General features: G+C 42.9%; 1 protein-coding gene across 3 annotated transcripts in view; it reads left to right on the top strand.

Annotated features, from left to right (window-relative positions):
* The first annotated feature begins 2,914 nt into the window (after positions 1-2,914).
* GALC (galactosylceramidase) overlaps positions 2,915-27,179 on the top strand; it is a 66,903-nt gene continuing 42,638 nt past the window's right edge. The window contains exons 1-6 of one of the 3 annotated variants that reach the window (XM_075065605.1): positions 2,915-3,204; positions 4,778-4,846; positions 6,943-7,006; positions 9,348-9,461; positions 12,970-13,109; positions 15,067-15,105. In XM_075065605.1, the coding sequence (XP_074921706.1) occupies positions 2,923-3,204; positions 4,778-4,846; positions 6,943-7,006; positions 9,348-9,461; positions 12,970-13,109; positions 15,067-15,105 (708 nt within the window). In that variant the 5' untranslated portion in view covers positions 2,915-2,922. The remainder of the gene's footprint in view (positions 3,205-4,777; positions 4,847-6,942; positions 7,007-9,347; positions 9,462-12,969; positions 13,110-15,066; positions 15,106-27,179) is intronic. The other 2 variants (XM_075065604.1, XM_075065603.1) reach the window with 2 other exon arrangements.

Below are 27,179 nucleotides of genomic sequence, written 5' to 3'. Positions count from 1 at the left end.
TTCCAATATTTAAAGGATGCCTTTTTACCTTTAGCCACTGCTTTTACTGTGTTGGGTGGCCACACAGTAAAAGCATGGCATTTTTTTAATCTTCTATTTTTTTTATTTGGATTACATATTTCATTTGAGCCTCTGCTATGGTGTTTTAAAAAAGTTTTCATGCAGCCTGTAGGCATTTCACTCTTGTGACTGTTCCTTTTAATTTCTGTTGAACCAGCATCCTCATTTTTGCGTAGTTGCCCTTTTTGAAGTTAACTGCTACTGTGGTTGACTTCTTTGGTGTTCCCTCTACTCCCAGAGATGTTAAATTTAATTACATCAGGGTCACTATTACCAAGCAGTTCAGCTACATTCATCTCTTGGACCAGATCCTAGGCACTACTTAGGACTAAATCAAGAGGCGCCTCCATGGGTTCCAGGACTAGCTACTCTAAGAAACAGTTATTATATTACATTGGGATACCACGCCTGAAAGTAGTTTATTGATCCAGTGTGAGCATACTTGGCTGCTTGCATCAGTGCTGTCTAGTATATTTACAATTATATTTTGTGGTAGCATATGGTTTACGCCTTAGTGATTTGGGGCTGATATTTCCCCTCCAGCTCTGTGGTGCAATGGTTCACCTCAGACTGCTTCAGCAGGGCTCTGGAGACAGAGTCCTTCAGTATCAGGTGGTGCAAATACACACAAAATATTAAAACCTCTACAGAGGTGCCAAAGCCGGCTAGAGTTGCCAGGTTTCAGTTTTTGACTAGAACACCCAGTTGAACAGGGACTATGGTGGCTCTGTCAGCACTGCTGACTGGGCCATTATAACTCCAGTTGGCGGCGCAGAGAGACCTACAAGCTCCCTTCCCTCCTGGGAAGCGGTGACTGGTCCTTCCGCTCCTAGGCGGAGGGGCAGCCACCGAGTCTCTGTGTGCTATGAGTGTCAGGTTTGCTGCTCTTGACCCCAGCCCGGAGCTGTCATAAACAGATAGCTAAGGGTTAATGTTTCTTTCACCTGTAAAGGGTTAACAAAGAGAACCAAACACCTGACAAGAGGACCAATCAGGAAACCGGATTTTTCAAAGCTTAAGGGAGGGAATTTGTGGGGTTTCTTGTCTTGGGTTCTTGTCTGTTATGTGCTCTCTCAGCTATGAGAGGGCTATTCCAGTCCTTCTAATCTTCTGTTTCCCAGTTGTAAGTACAAAGTTAGCAAAAGTGTAGTCTTTAATTGTTTGCTGTATTTGCATCTGTGTATCTGGCTGGTGGAGTCTTTATGTGTATTTGGCTATAAGTACTTTAAATGTATTGTTTTGGGTAAGGCTGTTTATCCCTTTCTATTGTTTATTCATTTCTATAAGTTGAAACCCTGTATCATACTCATTAGGTTACAGAGAACTGTTATTCTATTCTTTCTTTTTTTTATTAAAGTTTTCTTTTAAGACTTGTTTGAGTTTTTCTCTCTGGGTAGGCTAAGGAACGAAGGGGAGGGACATTCTCTTTGTGTTATCTACAGAGGGTGAATCTCTGCAGCACCAGGGAATTGGTGGGAGGGGAAGAGAGATAGAATCTTTTCTGTTTCCTTGTATTTGGTTGTCTCTTTGTGGAAGAGAAAAGACATGCTTCTTGGTATTCGATGTAAGAGGTTGCATCAGTAACTCTCAGGTTAGCCAGAGAGGAAATTCTGGTGGGAGAGAGGTGGGGGGATGGTTTATTTCTTTGTTGTGAGACTCAGAGCCTCTGAGTCTTGGGGTTCCCCAGGAAAGGTTTTTGGGAGACCAGAGGGAGCCAAAACCCTGGAATTTTTGGCTGGTGGCAGCGAGATCAAATCTAAGCTGGTAATTAAGCTTAAAGGGGTTCATGCTAGCTTCTCAGGTTATGAACGCTAAGGTTCAAATCTGAGTAGGAAAGCTATGATAGGAGCCCCCTCCTGCACTCCAAACCCCTCATTCCCAGCCCCACCCCAGAGCCTGCATCCTCAACTGGAGCCATCATCCCCTCCAACACCGTAACCTCCTGCCCCAGCCTGGTGCCCCCTCTTGCACCCTGAAGCCCTCATTTCTGGCCCCGCCCAAAATCTGCACCCCCAGCCCAGGATGGTACTCCTTCCCACACCCCAACCCTCTGCCTCAGCCCAGAGCCCCCTCCCACAGTCTAACCCTTAGGCCCCAGCCTTCAGCCCCCTCCTGCACCCCACCCCTGGCCTCAGTCCTGAGCCCCCTCCCACACGCCAAATCCCTCGACCCCACCCAGCCCCCTCTCCCCCACCACAGAATTCGGACCTCCAGCTAGATCCCTCCCTCTCCCTTTCCTGCACCTCAGCCCAGAGCCCCCTCCCACACTGAACCCTCCCCCAGCCTGGAGCCCCCTCCTGCACTTCCCCAGCCCCAGCCTGGTGAAAGTGAGCGCGCGTGGGTGACAGTGAGCTATAGGGGCAGAGCCTCAGGGCAGGAAGCGGGGCAAGGGCGTTAGGTTTTGGGCAGTTCGAACGAACGGCAACGCTAAAGCCGGGCCCCTGGCTCCGGCCCGCCCTGTCTCACTAAGTCAGGCTCTGAACCTGCAACAGAATTTAATTGCTTGCGCCAGCTGTGGCCTGGGTTGAACCTGAGGCTTGACTCCAAACGCCGCCCCCCTCTCCCCATGTATAGCCGGATCCGCGCGTTGCAGCCTCACCCCTGTCTCTCCGCCTCTGTACTGCCCTGGCGGAAACCCCTCCGCGCAAAGCTCCGTCCCAAAGCTAATACAGCCCCTGCACTCGCTCTACCGCACCTCCAACATGGCCTCTCAGCAGCACGTCCGTGCCCATACACAACATGCCAGCCGCTACTGTCCGCTCACTATCACGTGACCTCCGGCCTCCCTCCCCTTTGGGAAGACGGGGGCGGTCCGCCGAGAGGCCTAGCCCCTGTCAGGTGACCGCCGGCTCGCGTGGTCATATGACAATGGCTGGCGGACGCTTGTGGCAGAGTTGCTGTAGGAACGGGCTGGCTGCTATGGACGCTGCTGGAGGGAGGCGCGTACGGTGCCAGGGCTCCCCTCACCGGGCTGGCGCTCCCTGCGGGCGGGCTCTGCTGTGGGGCTGGGCCCTGCTGGGCTGCGCCTGGGGCCCTCGCCCCCCGGGGACTGCTGCCGCCCCTTTCCTAGCCGGCTACGCGCTGGACGATTCGGGCGGGCTGGGCCGTGAGTTCGACGGTATCGGGGCCGTGAGCGGCGGAGGGGTGAGCGGGGGTGGACAGGGAATGAGGGGGTGTGGGTGGGGTGAGGCGTGGGGCGGGGGGGATGGAGGGAGTGGGAATAGGGGTGAGTAGACGCCTGTCGGGGCAAGAGAGATGGGGAATAGATGGGTGTGAGGGCTGGAGGGAGGGAACGGGGGCTGGAGAGAGATCAGACCCGTAGGCAAATTTCTGGGTGGCCACTGTGCTTTTGTGTGAAGAGGATTGCCCTGAGGTGACAGTCTCTTGTGCTGTCTGTGCATGAGGCCTGCCCCTCGGATTTGTAATGCAGAGTGAAGGGTGTTATCTAAGGCAGTGGTTCCCAGACTTGTTCTGTCGCTTCTGCAGGGAAAGGCCCTGGCGGTCCGGTCCAGTCTGGTTTGTTTACCTGCCGCGTCCGCAGGCTTGGCCGATCGCGGCTGCCAGTGGCCACGGTTCACTGCTCCGGGCCAATAGGAGCTGCTGGAAGCAGCAGCCAGCACATCCCTCGGCCTGCGCCACTTCCAGGAGCTCCTAGCTGAACCTTTGGACGGGCAGGTACACAAACCGGCCCGGCCCGCCAGGGGCTTTCCCTGCACAAGCGGCAAAACAAGTTTGGGAACCACTGATCTAAGGAAAACAAAAATAATAGTGTAGTGAAATTCAGAAGAATGAGCAGGTGTCCATGTGTGATGATGCATTGAGGGGAATGGGATGGGGGAATTGTTGCTTGTCAAATTCAGGTGCTAAAAGCATGGCACCAAGTTAGTGTTGGAGGGAGACAAGAGGTTCCCTACAACTGAGTAGCAGGTCCTGTCTGAGAGTAGCATTTGAGGCTGAGGAATGGTGTGGGAGAGTGCTTCTTGTTCTCCATTTTCCTCTTGCAAAAAAGATGTGGGATGTGTATATGTTGCGGTCTATTTCCGGTTAGGATGATAGGAGATTCTTAAGGACAAATGAATCTTTGGTGTAACTCCATTGAAATCCTGGGATTAATTTTATGCTTGACCTACATTTTAAAAAGTTCTCTTCATTGTTTTTAAAATATTAAACCACCAAATAACCAGTAATTTTCCAGGGATTTCTTCCAGTCCAATGATAAGTGTCATGAGCTCCATTCAAGCTCTACTGTAATAGGTAATTAGCACCTCTCTGGAGTTAGCTTGGACACATAGGCTGACTTGGGTTTAGGAGGAAGAAAAGCAGGGAAAACTTTTAGAGGAAAGAAAACCACATTAGCAAGAAATAAGTTTTTGCCTGGGAAAATGTTCCTGTCTCAACATGCTCATGCTGGATCCCATTCTCTCCTCCCACACCTCAATATATACTTCACAACACCATAGTGCTGCTGCAGAAAACTGGAAACTAGTCATTTGTTAATGTTTTTCTACAGTAAATTTTGTGTCTTAAAGGGGTGTTGAGTTTTTGTGGTATCTGGCTGGCTGAGTCCCTGCTGACATGATTCCTTAGTTCTTGGTGGGATTTGACTGTGCTATTAGTTATGTTAGGTTGCCTAGAACCTTAGATAGGAGGCTCTTTACTATTTTAAATCCAAATAAAATAACTCTAAATATGATCTTTTTCCTCTGTTCTTTTTTAGGCCACCTCTCGACTTCTGGTGAATTACCCAGAGCCTTATCGCTCTCAGATCTTAGATTATCTGTTTATGGTAATAGTTCTATATTAGTGAGACATATCTCTAATCTCCTCTAGAGTTTTTAATATGTACTCTATATGTACTCAAATTAAAAATGGGACACCCCCGCTGCTTGCCTGAGGCATCCACCTTTTCCCCCATCCCATGTGAGGCTGTCGCCCCTTGCTGGAAGCTCAAGGAGGGCCCCCCTCAGGAGTCTGTCACCTGTGGCTAGAACTTTGCAGGGGGGCCCTTTTTGCTGCTGTTGCCTGTGGCTGGAACCCTGCCAGGGCCCCACTGGCTGTCAGCTCCAGACTCCTGCAGACCCTGGGGCTGAAGCAGAGAATGTCAAGAAGGTCTCAGGAAGTCACGGATTCCGTAACTTCCATGACCTCTGTGACATAAATGTAGCCTTAATTATGGTTATTAATACAGTAACTTGAAGGTATGTCCTGTTTGTGTGGTGATAACTGTTTCTGGGACCTAAATTTTGAGGCTGAACAATCAATCCTTATTACTCCAAGGTGTAGCTGCCAGGAGTAAACACCCTTGTTCTGTTAAGAGGAAACAACCAATTATACTGAAATGACTAAACAATTTGAGGGTACTTCCTCTTGGTAATAACCATAATCTAGGCTAATCAACATCTTGTTGTTTTTGTTGGGAGTTTATTTAATTTTGGAAATAGCGATTACTGAGATTCCCTCTTATTGCTATTCTGAAATAGCTAATGATTAAATATTTTGTGATATTGGGCTAGAACTAGAAGATTTTTTTTTTCCTAGTTCAAAGGTGGATAAAGTGAAGGGTTGAGGTGATCATAACTATTGTGGGTAGTAAATTCTGAAGGCAATATTGAATCAGAGTGCAAAAGTATGTATACTTCATGGCTTCTGAAAATTACTGTATATTTTGGTTGGCAATTGAAGAGTATCCTTGCTCTCTAGCTTGCTAAGATTGTTCCATTTCAATAGAATTAATATCCTAAGGTTTGCCTGGAATGCAAGTTCAATTAGTTATGGTTATGAATTCTTAAGATAATCCAGTAAAACACTTTTATACCAGTAAAGCTGTCCATTTAGAGGTCTGTACCACTTTAACTATATCAATGTCTGCACTGATATAGTTAGAGCAGTACCAAAACTGAGAGGGCAACATACCACTTTCAAATAGCTGTTCCCCTGGCTTCAGCCCTCTAGAGCATAGTTTCTGTGTTAGAGAGAGAGAAGTAGCTATGGAGGTTTTTGATGGGGAGTGGGGAAGAGACAAGATGTAGCTGCTTTGCCTTCTGTGTACTCAGTCATCTGGAAAATGGTCTTTTTTTGCTCTTTTTACACTGAATTTGGTAATGTAGCATATGACCTCTTATATGTAGAAATTACTTTACCCCCTACAGAAATTAATGTCTTATGTTTCTGAATTGTTGCGATAAATGAATATAAGCACCTTTATGCCAGTAAAACTGTCCATTTAGAAGGCTGTACCACTTTAACTATATCAGTGTCTAAACCAGGGGTCTGAAATACATGGGCTGCATGTAGAGTTATTTTCTGCAGCCCGCCATAGCTCCCTTGAAAAGGTATCAGTGATGCGGCCCGCAGGCCAATGTACTAGTCCTCATTTGGCCCTCGTGGTGATTTGAGTTTGAGATCCCGGGCTAAATTGATATAATTATATCAGTACCAACCCTCAAACTTGCAAACCTTTTTAGTTTTTTGAAGGCACATGGTCATTTTGAAATCTAGGCAACTTAAAATAGTATTGTCCTACATCAGCCTCTGGACCACCATACACATTTTTTGGCTTTACCTTGACATCTTCCGATTTTGTTAGCTTTGCTGTGCTAAAGATCTCAAACAGGGAAACACACTTATAACTACAAGAGGGACTGTGAAACTGACTAGAAACCAAGTACTCTCAATTGCACAAAATAAATAAACTGTAAAAAGAGAAATAGCTTTTCCCTCTAATCTTTCAGTTGCGTTAATTGTAGGTGATTGTAACAATAATGGGTAAAATATTCAGATAGAAATGTGATGAGGTTGATGGTGATGCACTTTTTAGTTGGACATTCTTCTGCTTATAGTGGGAATCTATATTCATAGATATTTTTTTCTCCTTTTTTAAAGCCAAATTTTGGTGCCTCTTTGCATATTCTGAAAGTAGAGATTGGTGGTGATGGACAGTCAACAGGTATGAATTCTTGGGGGACTGGGCTTACTGTTTTTATGCAGATCATTCTTCTCTTCAAATGGTGTGGCGATGCAATAGATGAAATACTACCAGTTTAGTGATAAACATTGTGATAAACATTTCACCTCATTTGAAATAGCAAGGCTCTACATGAGACACTTGGAACTGCACTACCATGTCTAAAAATGTTTGCTGCTAGCAGGGTTCTAGTACCATTTCTCGAACTGGCGTGGGAAGTGTCTTTTTTTTACATGAGAACTGTGGTACAGACTGTTACTTAGTATGGGTATGTCTATACTACCCGCCGGATTGGCGGGCAGCAATTGATCCAGCGGGGGTCAATTTATCGTGTCTAGACTAGACACGATAAATCGATCCACAAGTGCTCTCCCGTCGACTCCTATACTCCACCGCTGTGAGAGGTGCAGGCAGAGTTGACAGGGGATTGGCAGCAGGCGACTCACTGCAGTGAAGACACCGTGGTGAGTAGGTCTAAGTACGTCAACTTCAGCTACATTATTCATGTAGCTGAAGTTGCATAACTTAGATCGATTTCCCTCTCTCTAGTGTAGACCCGGGTGGAGAAACCCCACAGCAATACTAGTCCAAATCTTATATGAAAGGGAAGTTTTCATTCTTATGATATAGTATAGTTTGAACTGAACTCTTGGTTTCATAACAAGTTTCCTCCTTTTCTCTCCCCATGTGTTTCTCTTGCCCCCAAGAAGAAAACATGCAGTAATCTTTGCCACGTTGCCTGTTGTTTCTCAGTTCAGGGTCCTTGCATAATGGTGAAAATATATATTTTTTTCTCCTCCTGATACTATTGTGGTGATGTTCATGCAGTGATTCCTCAGCCCAAAATAATATTGAAGATAGACTTAGTGTCACAGTAATTGGGGAATAAAAAAGACCTACTGGCTCATTAGATCAATCCTTCTGCAAGTCTCTGCATAGTCTCTTTGACAGAAAACATGTTCATGTTAATCTGATACTGTACTTGATCATGGTCAACAGACATAGGCTATGTCTGTACTTATGTGGCATGTAGAATACAGACACTGCATGTCAGTAGCAGTGTAGATAGTGAATTGCGGCTTTGTAGAGTATTGCATTACACAACTGAACCCCCAGGGTATGTAGCCTGCACGCTCAAGCTCTGCTTCCCATATCAACACTACTATTTTTAGTGGTGTAGTGTCTAGCTGTCTCCCCGCTGCCTGAGTCTTTCCCTGTCACAGTTAGTCTCTGGCAGGGGAAGATTATGGGGAAAGGATATGGTAGCTCCCCCTGCTGGAGTGTTTCCTCACTGGCAGTGAAAGCTTCTGGCAGCAGTTAGCTGCCAGAGTCTTTTCCTGCTGCTGGAGTCTTTTGCTGCCATGTGTAGCTACACACCGCAGTGATAAGAATGGACACAGCCTGCCTTTCAGTGCAGTGTGTAGCTACACGTGTAGTGCCTATACTCTACATCAGTGGTTCTCAAACTAGGGCTGTTCAGGGAAAGCCCCTGATAGGCTGGGTCAGTTTGTTTACTTGCCGTGTCTGCAGGTTTGGTCGATTGTGGCTCCCACTGGCTGTGGTTTGCTGCTCCAGGCCAATGAGGGTTGCAGGAAGCAGCGTGGGCCAAGGGAGTTTGAGAACTACTGCTCTACATGCCACTATAAGTATAGCCACAGAATAACATCTGCACTGCAATCAAAGGTGTAATTGCAACATGGCTACGTACTTGACTAGCTTTAATTTAGATAGCATAAGTACCAGTAGCAGTGCAGCTGCTGCAGCATGGACTGTAGAAGCCCACCCAGGACTCTGGACACTTACTTAGGCAGCTAGCCCATGGTGCCTGTGACTTCACTGCTATCGGTACTTGGACTAAATAGATTAAAGTTCACTGGGGTATGTCTACATGTGCTGCAATCACCCTCCACTTGCAGGGGTGATGTACTGTAAGAGGGAGGGATGGCTAGTCTTTCATATTGGCTTCCATTGTTCACTTTGCTTTCAAATTTACTTCAAAGAATGCATGAAGTGTGCTTGCTGCTGTGCCTAGATATTATGGTGATGAGTAATACACCTCTACCCCCGATATAACGCTGTCCTCGGGAGCCAAAAAATATTACTGCCTTATAGGTGAAACTGCGTTATATTGAACTTGCTTGATCCACTGGAGAGCGCAGCCCCGCTACCCAGAGCGCTGCTTTACCGTGTTATATCCAAATTTGTATTCTATCGAGTTGTGTTATTTCGGGGTAGAGGTTTATTTAAAAAAAATCCTAATGTACATAGGAATTTTGTCATGACACAGAAAACAATTAGTGAGATATCTTTGTTTCCTCTGTAGATGGTACTGAACCCTCCCACATGCACTATGAAAATGATGAGAATTATTTCCGGGGCTATGAGTGGTGGCTAATGAAAGAAGCTAAAAAGAGAAACCCCAGCATTAAATTGATTGGTAAGGACTTGAGTTTTCTCAGTGTTCTGTCTTCCTGTTTTCAAACATGATTTCATACCTGACTCATTCTTAATTGGTTCCTCCAATTTGCCTTCCCTCTCCTTATAAAGAATATTTTATTGTGTGAATTTTGTAAGGTTTTATTGTGACAACGCCTTTTGTTTGGTGTATGGGTTTCCCCCTCCCCACTTCTCCCCAGTGCTGGGTGATATTTCTTTGGCCTAAAATAACTAAACTAAAACAGTCAGTATGAGAGTGTCACACTGTGAGAGCCAATGGCTAGAGACAATAAATTCAAGACTAAGAATCCCCCACATTATGCATGCTCATTCTTCCTTTTTCCCAGATACCCTTTTTAGGAGGGATCTTTTCTAATCCTACGTACAATAAACTAACTTTTCATATCTTCCAGGACTCTATTTATTTCCTTCAGACTTCTATCAAATGCTTTCGAAAACTAGCTCAAGCAAATGTGCTTTGACTTCTGATTTTCACCTCAAATGGGTAGACAAGTTCTGTGATGCCTTCACTATTCTGTTCAATTCAAGTCAGAGCCCTGTGTCTCCAGCTGTGGAATCTACCTGTTGCCACTGAAATGTGTTCCCAAACAGAAGTTGTCATTTAAACTAAAAAATGGTTTCTATTCTTTTATGGCTGCAAAGAAAATGTTCCAAACCTGAACTGAATGTAAACCAATGCAGTGATTTGGAGTGGGTGTCTTGGTTACCAAGCTCATGTGTAATTCCATAATTCCAAACCCACCTCCTATGTTCCAAATGACCCCAGAATTCCTTACTCCATTGCCAAAACCTCCGGCTTCCCCTCTGACACATCTTTAATCCAGTTATCTGATGTTAATTCTTAGTCAATCTATGGCAACTTGAAAATGAGAGACTTAGAGGCAGAGTAAATTAGATTGAATTTAATATCAAAATAATGAAAAAAACCCTATATTTTATATGAAAATGAATAATATAAGTAAAAAGCTTCATTGACAAATTTACTGCAGGTTGCTGTGGATTTTCGAATCTACTTCATCAAAACGCCTTAACTACAGAATCTTCCTGGAGGGCTGATAGCCCCACCTTGCCATTGTGCCACTATTATGCTCACACCAAAGTTGCCCCTAAAATATACAGGAGCAGCTAGAGGAGCAGCTCTTTTCCTCCTCACCAAGGTCCCATGGCTGCAGAGTCGGCAGAGCTATCCCCTGTCCCTCATTGTAACGAATCCCTAGCTATACTAAACAAATCACTTGGATCCCCAGGGGTTTGTTATAGTGAGGGTGTACTGTAATTTATGTCTGCACTATTTATTTATTCAGTTTATACAGTTTGTCTGTTTGATAAACTCAGAATGAACATTCGTATTGCAAAATAAGTGTTGCCGAAATAAGGTTGCATACACATACACATAGGAAAATCTCTCCAAGCACAGATTTACAGCAAGTCTATTGTCTTTAAGTCTTAACATGTTTGCTATTTTAATCTTCTTAATGGCTGAAATCATTCTGAGTTCTTGCAAACCAATCTCTATGCTGTCTCTCTCCTATTTGATCACTGATTTACTGTCACACCTGTTCTGATACCTTGCTCTCGTGCATTTCTTGCCCTGTGTAATGACCACACTGCCTTCTCTGCCCCCGAAACCGTTTGCACTGTCTCAGTTCTGACTGAAAAAGTTGCCTACGTCATGAATTATGCTGTTTTTTAGTTTAGAGTTGCTAAATAGTTTATAGTCAGGAGTATTTGGAGAGAACCATTTTAGATATTAAGAATGAGTGAATGATGGAGCTGTTCCTCCCACAGGGAAATTTAACAGTGCATCACTGCAAGGGGCATGAACTATATTACTGTGGGAGTGCCTAGAGTCTCCAAACGAGGATCAGCAATCCGTTGTGTTGTATAAACATAGAGTAAAAGACAGTCCCTGTCCTGAAAAGCCCACAGAAACTTTGGAAGCAGAATTTTTTAATTTTTTTTTTTTAAATAATTGTTAAAAAGGAAACAGGCCAGTTATGGTACAAGAATTAACATAGGACCAAATCCTCTTGCCTTACTCAAGAGATCAGTCCCATTCACTGTAGTGGACTAAAAGCCTATGGTAAGCAGGATCAGACTCTTGTGTTTAGATATAACAGAATGTATTGCTTGATCCTGCAGTTCAAGAATAGTGGGTTTGTTTGTTTGTTCGTTTGTTTTTTTTACTAGATGTAACTCATCATTTGAGCCAGTCAAGCGTGAGATGTTGGGTAGATGATTGTCATAGACATAAGAACATAGGAACAGCTGTACCGGGTCAGACCAAAGGTCCATCTTGCCCAGTATCTGTCTACTGACAGTGGCCAATGCCAGGTGCCCCAGAGGGAGTGAAGCTAACAGGCAATGATCAAATGATGCTCTCTCTTGCCATCCATCTGCCACCCTCTGACAAACGAGGCTAGGGACACCATTCCTACCCATCCTGGCTAATAACATTTAGACTTACCACTGTGAATTTATCTAGTTCTTTGTTTAAATGCCGTTTATAGTCTAAGCTCTTCGCAACTCCTCAGGTAAGATTTCCACAGTTGGACTGGTGTGGTAAGAAAACTTCCTTTTATTGTTTTAAACCTGCTGCCTATTAATTCTTTTGGGTGACCCCTAGTTTCGTGTATTATGAGAATAAGTAAATAACTTTCCTGATCCACTTTCTCCACATCACTCATAATTTTATATACTCTATCAATATCCCCCTTAGTCTCCTCTTTCCAAGCTGAAGAAGTACATAGCCCTTTAATAGTCTTCCTCATATGGACCCCTCTGCCAAACCCTATCATTAGTGTGCCCTTTTCTGAACCTTTTCTAGTGCTAAGAATATCTTTTGAGGTGAAGGAGACCACATCTGTACACAATATTCGATGATGTGGGCATACCAATGGATTATAGAAGGTCAATAAATATTCTCATCTTAGTCTCTTCCCCCTTTTAATGATTCTTAACACCTGTTTGCTTTTTGACGCCTCTGCACGCTGCGTGGAACATCTTCAGAGAACTATCCACGATGACATCAAAGACTTTTTTCCTGACTTGTGTAGCTCAATTAAGCCCCCATCAATAAATTAGTATAGTTGGGGTTATTTTTTCCAGTGTGCATTAGTTTAGCATTTATCCACATGAAATTTCATTTGCCATTTTGTTGCCCAATCACTTAGTTTTGTGAGATCTTTTTGAAGTTCTTCACAATCTGCTTTGGTCTTAACTGTCTTGAGCAGTTTAGTATCATTGCCTAAAGATAGATTCTTAGGTGGAAAGATTTCACTAAAGATGTATGTACAGCTTGTGCTAGATTCTCAGCCAGTGTAAATGAAGCATGATTTCATTGAAGTCAATGGAACTACATTGATTTGCAGTGAGAGTCTTTCCTTAAATCTTTCAGTTAATATATTCGGTGACGTGCTCTTGTTTCTTACTGATGTATGCAGTGCACCTAATTAACTGTCCTTCTCTTTTGATTTTTCTCTTTGTAGGGTTACCTTGGGCATTTCCTGGATGGATAGGGAGGGGTCAGAACTGGCCCTATAATCATCCGGATGTCACTGCTTACTATATTGTTTCCTGGATTCTAGGCGCCAAGCAGTATCACAATTTGGACATTGATTATATTGGGGTCAGTAAAGTACAAATCTCAAATTTCTGTTTGTCTGTTTCATAATTGTTCTTTGTTAGTCCCTGATTTTGATTCCCCTCTCCTATCTCCCAGTTACTCTGTGGCAGCCAGTTAACAAATCATTCCATATCCAGAGCCTTATGTTTGTCTCTGGTTTCTGGTGGAGCAGGCAAAAGTCACACGGGCTGGCTTTGTTTTGCTATTCTTAGTGGATGCAATACTGATTTTCAACAGTTGAGGGTTCCATACTCTAAACTGTATAAAATGAATGTCTGACTTTGTCTTGTTCAGGTTGAAGTTCATAGATAGTAACTCAAAATGTATTGTGAGGTTTGAAAAGTTTTCAAACCTAGGTTATATGACCTTTATCAGGGATTGGCAACCTTTGGCACATGGTTTACCTCTGTTTACCTGCCGCATCCGCAGGTTCTGCCGATTGCAGCTCCCACTGGCTGTGGTTCGCTGTCCTAGGCCAAATGGGGGTGGTGGGAAGTGGCAGCCAGCACATCCCTCGGCCTGCGCCGCTTCCTGCAACCAGGGGGAGCCGCGATCAGCCAAACCTGCGGACATGGCAGGTAAACAAACTGGCCCGGCCTGCCAGGGTGCTTACCTTGGCGGGCTGTGTGCCAGAGGTTGCTGATCCCTGACCTATATAATGCAGTGATATGCAGACAATATTTTGCAAAGGAGCAACAACATACAAGTTCCCCCTTAGCTTGTGATAAACTAAGTAACCCTGAGTGCATGTGTTTTTAAGAGAGTAGAGGGACTGCGCTGTTTATTTTCTCATTTAAACAGATTCTTTCTTATAGCTAAAATGAAGGAAAGTGGCAGATCAGCTGAGATCTGGGGACTTTGCCTCTGATTTCAGGGAATTTCACCCACATGTTACAGGACTGAACTTAGTCCACTGACTATTTTGAAGCTGTAGCAGTGTGCTCAACTTGTTAAATATGAAGGGGTGGAAACCTAGTTTAGAATTCTGAAACTGTGGTCCATGGACCCCAGAGTTCACACACACCTTTCAGCAGCACAGAGAATGTGCTATCTGATTTGTTTGCCTCTGCTGGAGGCTAATTCCACCCCTGGATATTGTTAAGTCCTTGCTGCCTGGGTAGATTTTTATATCCCCCATGGTCGGTAAATGAGGACAATAGTTCTGAAGAGCAGTTTTATTTCTGTTTTGCCTTAGGAATATTCACTTCCCTGAGAATAGCATGGAGCTGTTGGTGTCTAAATGTTCCATAATTATTTGAGTTATGCTGTGTTTGGCTTCAGCATTATATATTGTACAGTAAACAATGTTTGACCTTTATAAAGTTGGTAGAAATATTTCTAAGTGGAAGCTTCATTTCAAAAAATCATATGCTCTTGGTGATATTGTGAGGTAGAACCCTTTGGTCATGGTGTCTTGAAAATGGGGAAATAGCGAAGACTGTATTGAACAAGAGAAACTTATTGCCAGTAAGCTATTTAATGGTTTCATAGCCACCTCTTCTTCCCTTTAGTCTTGCAGCACATGTAGTGCAGATTAGATACCATCAATTGTCTTAATATATGAGGAACTTCAGAAGCCTTTTCAATACGTGTGTTTTGGTGGGACTTCTGAAATCAGTCCAGTAACGTTAGAACATGCAAGTGTAAACCTGCAGTCATAGGCTTGTGTAAATGTAGAAACCTACTAACAGGCAAGTTCTTCCTTTTCAGAAGGAAGATAGGTAGTTTTGTCTAGGGGCCCTTGAACTTTATTTAAAGCTGCCGCCTTTAGAGCCAATAACAAAAACAAGTGGAGTTGCTCTCTCCTTACACAAGAATCTGAAACCACAGAATTCAGTTACAATAGTGGCTGTATAATTTTATTGATTAAAACTTTCCTTTTTTGTATTGATGTGATTAATTTTGCTATTCAGACTAATACATTTATTTTTGAAATTGCTTTTTATGTTCTGTTCTATAGATATGGAATGAAAGGTCATTTAGTAGCAAATATATCAAGGTATGTAATGATTTTATCTCTCTCTCATATTTTATGTACCATGCTACTATATTTTATCAATGTGTACATGACTTTTGAAACTTAGAAATAAAGTGTTTTTGGCTGTTGTATGTAGGTTGATCAACTCTTCTGAATTTAACTGAGTTAGGGTCCAATTCTGCAAGTAGAACCTTGCGCGAGACTATTTTTTAATCCCACTCCTGTCCCGCCCTGCAATACCCACTCCCACCTGCTCCTGCATTGTTTCTTGATTATCCTATTCCTACTTGCAGAAACCTTAGATCCCAGACATCCTGCGAGAGAGAGATTCCCCCATGTTACACTTAAAAAAAACCCCAAACACCCACGGTTGGTTTTATATATAAATGGAATTTGGACACAATTTTTATCACTTAAGGAATAAAACAAATCTTGCTTAAACCATGTAAAAATACTTTCTGTCCTGTTTAGAAAGAGAGTTGACGTCTATTATATCTCTCGCTTAAATATAAGTACACCTCTACCTTGATATAACGCGGTCCACATTATAGGTGAGACCATGTTATATCAAACTTGCTTTGGCCCCCCCAATTTCTTGTTCCCTGACAGCCCCCTCAAGAGACCCCCATTCCTAATCACCCCAAGGACCCCATCCAACTCCCCTGTCCCATGACTGCTCTGACCCCTATCCATCCTCCCCCTCCCCTTCCCTTGACAGGCACTCACCGGCAGTGGTGGGAAGCGGAGCAGCCTGGCTTGCCCAGCCCACTACACTCCACCTCCCAGCCACGGTGCTCCGCTTCCCACTACCGGTGAGTGCAGGGAGGTTGGGGAAAGGATGCCCCCCCCCACTCACCTGTGGCGGGAAGTGGAGCGACGTGGCCCCAGCCTGCTCCGCTTTCCTTGCCCCAGCCCCAGCCGTGTCGCTGAGGGGCAGCTGGGGAAAGGTCCTGCACTCACCTGCGTGGCGGGGAGTGGAGCTGGCTGGGGCTGGTCTGCTCTGCTTCCCGCTGCCGATGTGTGCGGGGAGGTTGGGGAAAGGATGCCCTCCACACTCATCTGCGGCGGAAAGCGGAGCGACACGGCTCCAGCCGCTCCACTCTGCCACCTTCCAGCCATGGTGCTCCACTTCCTGCCACAGGTGAGTGCGGGGAGGTTGAGGAAAGGACGCCCCCCGTACTTGCCTGCGGCAGGAAGTGGAGCGCTGTGGGCTGGGAACTGGCAGAGTGCAGTGGACTGGGGCTGGACTGCTCTGCTTCTGCCATTGCTGGTGAGTGCGGGGGGGGATCCCTTCCCCCCAAGTCCCCTCCCCAAGCGACAAGGCCAGGGCGAGGGAAGAAGAGCGGGCTGCTCCCGGCCCCCCGCTAATCCCTCAGGCCACTCTGGGACTGCAGGGCCCTCAAAAGTGTCCTTCCACAGCTCCTGCCCCCCAGACCTGGGGGGGAGCCCCTGACCACTCACGAGACCCTCTGCCCCTTATTAAATCCCTCAGCCCTGGCCTGTCCCGGCACCCTTAACACGCTGCTCAGAGCAGCATGTCAGAGCTTTACCGCCTTGTATGCGAACCCGCCTTATATCAGGTCACGTTATATCGGGGTAGAAGTGTATTAAAACCTTTTATTTAAAAAAAATTGCTTTACATTGCTGAAATTCTATTTATGACAAACTGACGAGATTTAGTGTTTTTTCTGAAAATTACTGCAGTCTGTCCCCCACCCCCCAATCCCACCCACAACAAAGTACATTTTTCCTGCTCCCACTATTATGGCAGTGGGTCCTGCAGGATCCCATTCCTGCTGCAGGGCTCTGCCTGTAAATACATTGCCCACTGAACTCCCTTTGTCACCCATAGTGGTTCCAGGCGTGAAGTGCCTTCAGGGCAGAGCACTCTCTTCAAATTTAATTTGCTGAAATAAAATTGCCTTGAAGTCAGGATGGTATCACCTTAAATTGTGGATGGCAATGCTCTCATGTGAGGAAGTTACATAAGGAAACTCCAGTAGACACCATTAGGATCCTTCAGGGTGGTCACTATTGATTTCTGTTGGCTGCTACCGAAGGGCCTGTGGCCCAGTAGACATGTTGCATTGTTCTAAAACCTAGTTGCCAACTGGAACCAGTTGAAAATCTATAGAACTTCCACTGGGAATGATAACATCTTCCTCTATCTTACCACCATAGAACTCATGCTACTAATTATAAGTTCTTACTGAAATGCAGACTATATGTTTAATTCTGTTTGTCATGGTTGAAGTGGAAGTTTTCTCACAAATACCCGTGATGCCTAATCACAGGAACTACATTGCCACTTTCAAAGATAAATTCTGCAAGAGGCCAAGCTTCTTCAACACCCATTAAAATAAAGGGAAGTTAAAGTAGCTCAGCCCTTCACATAACAAGGCCTTAATGATGACTCAAAACCAAAAACACTTACCCTTGACAGAAGATGTGCAGTAGGGCATGTAACATGAAAGTGGAATTTTATTAAAGCAGATAAACGGTTTCTACCTTAAATTCAATTCTCTTTTGTTGCATCTTAATCTTTAGGAAATAAAATTCATTTTTCTCTTTGATACTGGAGTGGACTATCTATGGAGTGACATTGAATTTCCTGCAGATGTGAACAAGGATTGGATCCCAGACTAGATTACTCTATTAATTATAGAACTGCTATAGATCTTTGTTTGCCATAGAGTTTTTATAGTTTTTTCTACACATGATTATATTAGTACTGAGTCAAGCCAGTAGTTCTAATATACTTATTGGTTAATCTTAATATTGTTGGGTTTCATTCACTATATTGAGCCTGAACAATTGGATAGATAATTTAAAAAATCCCCCACAGTTTCTATAATAATGTTATTTTTTGACTTCCATATGTCTTAAGAAATTTGCCTGTGTTCATAAAGTTAACACTTTTTTCTCTCTGTTCTTCGTGTTCGCTTTCTTCTGTTATACAGAAAACATTCCGTTTTTCACATTCCACGTTCGCTTGCCATACAATTTAAATCCAAGCAAAGCTAACCTGGCACTTCAGCAATAAAGGCCTCTATTCAGCAGTACAGACTTGCAGTCTTTGAGGCAGTTTTCTGGGAAAAGCTTTGTGGCCAATTGAATTGTTTGACTTTTGACTTGGCCCAACTACATGCGAGTTCTTCTGAAACTAGATTTTGTTTATCCCATACACCTATCATTAGAAAAATGCTGTCGGTTTACTCAGAAACCACAGAGTATTTTAGTAACTAAGTCTAAACCTGTCCCCACTAATAGGATAGATCACTTAAGTCAACATCTCTCTCCTTGAAAAGGAAACTATCTGCTCTTTGCTCAGGAGCTGGAGTTGGCTTAAATAGAGCACTGCTCACTCTTGAAAACAAAGGGCATGATCCTGCGAGGTGATGAGTGCCATCCACTGCCATTTAATTTAATAGGAGTTGAGGATACTGAACACCTGTTGGGATTAAGTCCTTCGGCACAGTGTCCTCCATTGAGGAGGAGGATTTTTTATTGTACCATATACAAGCCTTGGTTAGTGGATAGGCTCTGATTGGATAAAGCATTCCTTAGACAAATGTGTCTTGTCCCTATATGCTGGATTTTGCCTGATCTGCCAGGAGAATAGAGGATTTTGTCTCTACTTCCAAGTGGGTGTTTAACTCGTATGAAGAGGACATAATCCTACCATATGCCAGAATAAACTAATGCAGCTGCAGTTTAGATCTGTCACTGTTTTAGTAGCTTGGCTTCCTAGACCCTCCAGATTTTGGACAAGATTCTGCCAGTCTTGCTCACCTTGAATAGTACCTGACTCAAAATAGTCCTGTTAAAGTCCTAAAAGTAAATAAGGTTGGCAGAATCTCTCCCCATGATATGCAGTTGGTATCTTACCACCCTTAAACCAGTGGTCCTCAACCTGTTTATCATTGTGGGCTGCTGGTTGAGAACCATGGCATCCCCCACCCTAAAACTGCCTACAGTCCCCTATGCCCAGGAGTGGGGCCCTGAGCATGGGCCAAACAGCCGGACCCTGTCGCCAAAACGTGGGGCCGGGACCCGTGGCCAGCCAGCAGCCGGGACCCCCAGCAGCTGGGCCAGGAGTGGAGTGCTCAGGGGGTCAGCAGCCAAGACCCAAGAAGGGGGCCCAGGAAAGGAACCTCACCTAAAACCTAGGGTAAACCCCTAGCTCCCAGAGGCACCCCCCCCCAACCTATTCACAGACCCACTCTCTTGCCCCCTGTGCCACTGTGGCACTCACTAGCCTCCTGCTGGCAGGAGCACTGGTGCAGGCTGCAGGATCCTATCTCCCCCTTAGCAAGACCTGCCAGACCAGAGCAGCAAATTTTGAATTTTTTTAGCACACAGCTGGGCTTCAGCCTTAAACCATAAGCCTTCTTAAGGACCATCTCTATAGTAGGTGGGATTAGCCTGGGAGAACAGCAGAGCAGCATTCCCTTTGAAATCTGTATGTACTCTCTCTGAAGTCATTCCTTTTCACAATAGCATGTACTCAGGCAGAAACAGGAAAACCCATATAACATGGAAAATAAAATGAGTAAAGGTAACTGACAGCCAAAAATAGGTCAGATGTTCTGCTTGATTGGAAAAGCCTGTGGAACTGAACCCTCAGTAGAGATGGTGTGCCAAGTGGAACAATGTTTTTATTTTCACAGAAATCTACCTTACCTGATCACTTAACAACATTAATTTGTCCTCCGATTCTTTCAGGCATTTTCTTGGCTGTGTGTGCAATTTGTTGGCAGTGACTCTCCACCTGCTTACAAGCTGAGTCCCACTTATTGCTACGTGGGGGCTTCCTCACCCTATTCAGTTGGTTTGCCTTAAGCCATTGACCTTGAGGGATACTGAGTGCGTGGGGCAAACTGTGGAACAATGACAATGACATTGCATTCCTTCCTTCTAGCTTTGGAAAAAAAGCTGCTGAACTGGGAGTAGATTTGTTCTGAGTGATAAGCTAAAGATTAGCTCTAGGAGTTCAGCTGCTTATCACTCAAGAAATCTGCTCTCTCTGTTCAGTATAGTGTTGCACCTGTTTTACAATGCTTCAGTTTTTGTCAGCCATTTAAAAAATATTTCATTGTCATCATGCTAGCCATAACAGGGAATTTGGAAGTCTGTTAGTATAAATTTAAATTCTCTATGATCCTGCTAGGTGTGTTTTGAAGTATTCATCTTCGCTCCTTAGTTTGTTACTGCTTCTTAAGTCGTTAAGTAGAAAACAAAAGTAAAGGGGCAGGACACTAACTCATATTTAAAAAATTTTTTTTAGAGATTGAACAACCTCTGGGATAAGTAGTTACAAAAAACAGGATTACTGACATTTTCTGTAAGGAATATATGATATTCACACATGGTGATATGTGATACATTATATTTATCATGCTACTCATTTTGCCCACATTCTGTGTCCCTGATACTTATTCCTGTGTTTCAAATCAGCATCTTCCACCTTTAAATTTACATCTGCAGCATCTACATGGGGAAGTTACAGCACAGGTTGGTGTGCACTTCTATTCACATCCCCCTGGGTCTGAACTTCTGGGCATTGTAGACATGTCCTTAAATCAGCTATCATATTTAAAAGTCCAGTTGTCACAGAAATAGTGTTCTTCTGGCTTCACTCCCTTCCTCCTGCTGAAAATAATTACACCACTGAATTGGTAATATTCCATCCTTGCTGAGTTAAGAGGTTTTTGATCTGGGATCTTGCAATAACACTTCAGGGCTAGAAATGGAAGTGCTGTACCAATTATTAGAGAAGATTCCTAGTGTTTATGGTAGCCCATGAATGACCTGACATCTGACTTTTAAATGTGCGATGTTATATGTAGTCATTTTCTGTTTCAGCTGTGCAGAGCTCAGAAGGAATGCAGTTACTAATTGTGTCTGGATTTACATTTGGAGGGATTAAAAACATCACAATTTTCAAAACATTTTTTTCCTATATCATGTGTAGCACATTCAGAATAGGTGACTGTGTGATATGCTGTTAAAGATTTATCAACGTGAACTTGGAGTGACCTCTCTTATGGCTTTTGCTCTTGTGAGTAATGCAGCCTCACCTGATTCATGCAGATAAAACCTGTATCACACTATACTTCATGTCCATGTACTCCACACGTTGTATTAGCCAGGAAAAACTATTATTTTTTTTCTTATCTAAAACTGAGTACGTCTTATCAACAACTTCTGTAAGCTGAAGAATGAATAATTATAATTAGGAGTGTAAACTGTAGAATCAGGTTTCTGGCATGAAAACTCCTGATTACAAGTTCAAAATATGCTTTTGGAAAATATTTTCTACCCTTGAGGATAAGTCCTATTTTCCATTAAGTTCTGTAACTTTTCTTGCTTTTTAACCATCTCAGACAATGTTATAAGACTTGTATCCCTGTTATAGAACTGTATTATATGGTTCAAACCACCTAGAAAAAAGGATTTATTATTTTGTTAAATTCTAGAAGTTACCCTAAAAACCTATGTAGAACCCTGTTGGCTTCACCTCTATTAAATTGCATAGGACTTTTCCACAGGGGTAATATTCACTGAAAACTCTTTCAAGGCCTGATCCTGCACCCTTTAAAGTCAATGGGAGTTTTGACATTGACTTCAATGAATGCAGAATTGAGACCACAGTGAGTGCGACAGCAGTGTTCAAGAATGATTGACTGGCAGGTTTGAGAATGGTCTTTGGTTTGTCACCTTAGAAATGCCAAATGGACACTGATAGACAAAGGTGCTGGAACTAGGGATTGTGGGGGGTGCTGCTGCACCCCCTGACTTGACGTGATTTCCATTATATACAGCAAGATATACGCTTTGCACACGGCCCGTCAGGGAAATCCACTGGCAGGCTGGCACAGTTTGTTTACCTGCAGCGTCTGCAGGTTCAGCCAATCGCAGCTCCCACTGGCCGCGGTTCGCTGTTCCAGGCCAATGCGGGCTGTGGGAAGCGGTGTGGGCCGAGTAATGTGCTGGCCACCGCTTCCCGCAGTCCCTATTGGCCTGGAATGGCAAACCATGTCCAGTGGGAGCTGCGATTGGCTGAACCTGCAGACGCTGCAGGTAAACAAACTGTGCCAGCCTGCCAGTGGATTTCCCTGATGGGCTGCTTGCCAAAGGTTGCCATCCCTGATATACAGGGTTCAGAGTTTGGTTCAATGGCGCTCAGCACCCCCAATATAAAAATTGTTCTGGCACCCCTGCTGCTAGAGCACCCACCTTGCATTCCTGATCACGTGGAAAATACGTGACGTGTATGAACTCACAATTGTGCTCTTGGCTGTTGAAACTTACTGGATACATATTATTGCTTTTGGTCTAATATCATCCTTTGTGTTTGAAACCTTGGTTAGAGACAGTGCAGATCAATTTGATTAGAATTGCTTAATGTTTCATTATGCTCAGTTTTTAGCATGTGAAGTTAGATTAGTTAATCTAATTTAATTACTTCCCTATATTTAGAAAAGGAGACAGACCCAGAATTTTAGGAAGATTTACTTTGGAATCACTGGCAGAAAGTTATTCTACAGTTGTGTGAATATGTTTTAGTGAAGGTCATCTGTTCCGTAAACACTAGTCATCCATAATACTGTTCCAAGCTATTGAATGAGTCATGATCTTTCTCACTGACAGACTAGTTAGCTGATAAGCAACTAGCCCTAAAATATAAAAACTCAGTATTTTTATTTTTAGGCTTGGACTTGTTTTGCTGTGTAATCCCAGGAATATTGCAGCTTCTTCTGGGGATAAAGAAGAAATATTCCCACATTCTACTGTTTTACTCCAGTTACTCTCCACTTTACCTGTCCATAAGATTTTGCAAGAAATTTTTTAAAGAGCTTATATAAACTAATCTTCAAGTGAGCGGAAGGAGTCTCCCTTGAAACAGTATATGTACTCTTTCTGTAGTACACCTCCATGCCACCTGAGAATGAGCGCACATCTCAGTCCTAAACTTTGTGTTACTAGGCTACTGGGTCAGATCCATAGCTTCTCTAAACCAAAGAAAATAAGTTGTGCAGTTTCTGGCTGAATTGGTAGAACCAAAAGGGAGGATAATTCCACTATACGATCTTGGTTTAACTGCCACTGGAATATTGTTTGTGACACATTCTGGGCCACATGTCGTTGCCAGAAGGCTAGTGACAAACTGAAGAGAGTTTGGAGATGAGCATCAAAAAGTATTAAGATACTGGAGGGATTTTATTTCTATAACATTATTTCTGCTAGCAACTACAGATAAATGATTGGCAAAGGATCCTGCCCAGAGTACTTTATAGTCTAGCTGAAGGCTTGAGGAGATGTGAAAAAAGAACAAACTACTACAAAGTATCCAAACCCTTAAAATATTGGTAGATATTAGTATGTTTAAACACTGAGGAGAGAATGGCAGATTACTTAAGTAGGTAACAGAGGATATAATTCGTTGGGAATAGTGGACTAAAATCGGAGAGAATGTAGGCTAAATATTGGGGGAAAAACTAATCGATATGTCTTTTTATTCTGTAGAATAATTTCCTAAAGGAAGTGATAGAAGTACCAATTCTTGAAACATAGTGCACTAGGAAGTGTTTTGTGGGTAGTAATCCTACACTCGTAGGAAGACTAAATGACAATACAGATCTTTTCCATTTCTAAATTTCAAACTCTGTTTCCTTTATCCAGACCCCAGAATAAGGGCATGAACAGCTTTCATTTCCACATTTATTATGGTGTTTCCAGCTCTAAACTTCATTGTATGGTTAATCTACTGCATTCACTGACTGACTCTTTAGATAAATTCAAATATCCATGGCAGTTAGTATACTGACTCAATACAATCAAGGATCACTGGGCATTGCATACATATTCAGGTGTGTGTGTATGTGGAGAGAGAAAGAACAAGGCATTGAGGAGACTTTACTACTGGAGAAGCATCCATTTGGAGTAATGGTTGTTTGAACTTTGAAGGTAATGATTGTGTTATTGTTCACATGTAATTTCCCCTTTTATCTGAGAGCCACCTATTGTTGATGCATCTTACTTGGAAAGCAATAATGCCAATATCTTATTCCACAGTGTGTGTAATTACTGTAATCTTTCAGATTTATATTGTCATGATAGCTGGTTGATGAAAGCTATGCTTAAGTGTATTATCTCTTAATAAGATACTTTGCCATACTTTGGACGGAGTGGGTTTAAAGAACCTTGGTATCATCGCTGCAGATGCAGATTGAGACATTTCAAGTGACATGATAAGTGATCCCTGTCTTGATGATGCAGATAGTAGGGTAAGTATGGGAGCAAAAGGGAACTTTAGAGAATGTTGGGGGCCAGCTAACAATCTCCCTGTACCTCTGAAAAGTCAGAAACTTTTTTAAAAAGTCTAAATTTGGAGTTTGGGATCTATTCCAGATTAAGTTGAATTTGTACTTTTACTTTGTGCTTTGCTAGCCGTACAGCATTCCTTTGATTATCTTCTCACAAGAGGCTGAGCCTTACTTATTTCATGCCATGCTTTGACACTTTACTCAAATCCCTCAAATGTGGATAAAAATCAGTGATTTAAAAAAAATCAGATTTTTAAAAATTTTAATTGGACGGTTTTGCTTTTGTTTAAATTATTTTTCTTTTAAAAATAAACCTGTTTAAAGTTAAATCTGAATTTAATACAAAATATATTAAGACCTAAACCAGTGGTTCTCAACCTAATTATCATTGTGGGCTGCATCCAGTACTAGCTATATGGCCCTGAGGATGTCATGGGCTGTGGCTCTGTGCTGATCAGGCTGCAAGCAGCCTACAGGTTGAGAACCACTGGCCTAAACTTTATCTTAATTTAGTTGTAAATGCGAAACATTTTTTGATGAGAGAAGTTTATGTATCCAAAACATTTAAGATTGTTTTGTTTAATAAAAATAATGTATGTGCTACTTTGGGTGTGTGTTTAAATTCTAGGTACCATCCTAATGCAGCTTGACACAAATCATGAGTAAAAAGTTAATTATTCAGTAAACAACAATATATCATTCAGCATTTTCTAACCCAATAAATATGTACAATTAATAAAGAATCTGAAAATATTAAACTATAGAATTGCTTAAATATACATAATTATAGTGTACTTTCTTAAGTAGCAAAAAGATGTGCCAAGTCTGCTGTATTTACTTGTAGATCAATATATATTAATGGTTATATTAACCAATTAGTGCACCTTTTTTTTTTTAAAAGAAAATAACTGAAGTATGAATGAAAAGTTGATTAAAATTGATAATTTAAGCCGAGGCTTTCCAGTTGGTGATTTAAATTGCCTTGATTTAAATCAATCCGCCCTGCTCCTTACTTGCTGCTTGCTTCTGTCAGCTAGCTTGACACCATTCCACTGTTTCTGTTTTCTTGCTGATCTTTGCTTCCTCGACTACTAAATTTCACTAATGCATTTGAAAGGCCTACAATATGTACACAATGCAAATAAACTTGATCAAGACTTGTTCGCGTATAATACATTCTCCTGACCTTCTACTGTTGTCACTCTTGTCCTTCCCACACCCCTTTTTGTTTCTTATCCCTTGCTGGTCTGTGTCTAGGTAAGCTTATCGTGACAGGGCTATATTTCTGGTTTTTAGTGTGCTACGCACATTCTTTAGGATTTAGGGGTAACTCTGTTCTTAATTCTTATACATGTACAGTACAGGAGTTACAATTTCTAATGCACCATTATAATAAGAGGTCCCAGTCATCAAAACTGAGATATTAGCACTGTTGGGAAGAAAAGCTTTGTTTTTAGACGTGTGCTAAATAGGGACACAGTTGGTGGTATAGATGCGAATGGTATTTCTGCAACACTTAGCTTGTAGAAGGAAAAGGAGAAAACCTCAGGGTATGGCTACACTGGCGCTTTACAGCGCTGCAACTTTCGTGCTCAGGGGTGTGAAAAAACACCCCCCTGAGCGCTGCAAGATACAGCGCTGTAAAGCCTCAGTGTAATCAGTGTCGCAGCGCTGGGAGCGCGTCTCGCAGCACTGCAAGCTACACCCGTAGAGGATGTGGTTTACGTGCAGCTCTCTCCGACCACACTCACACTTCAAAGCGCTGCCACGGCAACGCTTTGAAATTTCAAGTGCAGCCATACCCTCAGTGCTATAGTTGTGGGTGAGCATTCTTTAAAGCAGGATTTTTATAAAGAAAGTAACATTCTGACATGTTGAGCTTCTGAATGTTAACTGTCCAGGAGATGGTGCTTTAAAAATGTAATCTGAGAATATTCAGCATAATATTAACATGGAGTTAGTTGTTGCATAGGAAACTTTTGTCCTTATAACTTGTATAGTGTAGGTGAAACTTCTAAATCTAAGGCACTGTGACTTGCAAACGATATTTTTTACTTTTAGATGTGACTTTGTTTATGAAACTTTCTGGATTAACATTTGGAAACTGAAGTCCTCTGTATATCAACAAGATAAGCAGAGAGCATACAAGTTTTAGACTATGACCAACCAACAGGCCTAACTTCTGATTGAGGCTATATGGAGAGTAGTTCAGTCTTAAGCTTATTAAATCTTTGGCCGCTGTTTGACACTGTCAACAAGAGTGCCAGTAGGGTGGGTTATGTCCTACAATCTTCTCAGTGTCTTGTCTTTCAGCTAATCTCTACATCTCTCCCCATGTCCAGTTTCTCTAGCCAAATCTGCTTCATTCTCTGCATTTCTATATTCTGTCCTTTCCTCTTCTGTCCCCTAAAATCCTTATTATTCCTTAGCCATCTTTTACCTTCTATAATCTCCGCCTCTGACCAGCCCTGTTACACAGCCATCTTTTCATGCTGAAATGGAATAATGGGATCAGATCTATATCCTGTTTTATGTAGGATGACAGACTAGATGCTTAGAAAGATCACTTCTGGCTTTTAAGATCTATGAAATAATTGTCCTTTCCGGTGCCATGTTTGCTCTGTGAGTTCTTTCACTGACCTCGCTCACACTTGAATCAAGCTTCTTGTACTTTCCTTCAGGATCCTGTATGAGTCCGTTCTGCCTACAGTACCTCTCGTGTCTCATTGTCAGACCCACTCCCTCTTTTTCTGCTAAGTTCCCCCC

The sequence above is a fragment of the Chelonoidis abingdonii genome, chromosome 4, assembly GCF_003597395.2.
Source record: "Chelonoidis abingdonii isolate Lonesome George chromosome 4, CheloAbing_2.0, whole genome shotgun sequence".
Taxonomy (NCBI): Eukaryota; Metazoa; Chordata; order Testudines; family Testudinidae; genus Chelonoidis; species Chelonoidis abingdonii.
The sequence above is the reverse complement of the archived record's forward strand: the minus strand, read 5'-3'. Positions and strand labels throughout refer to the sequence as shown.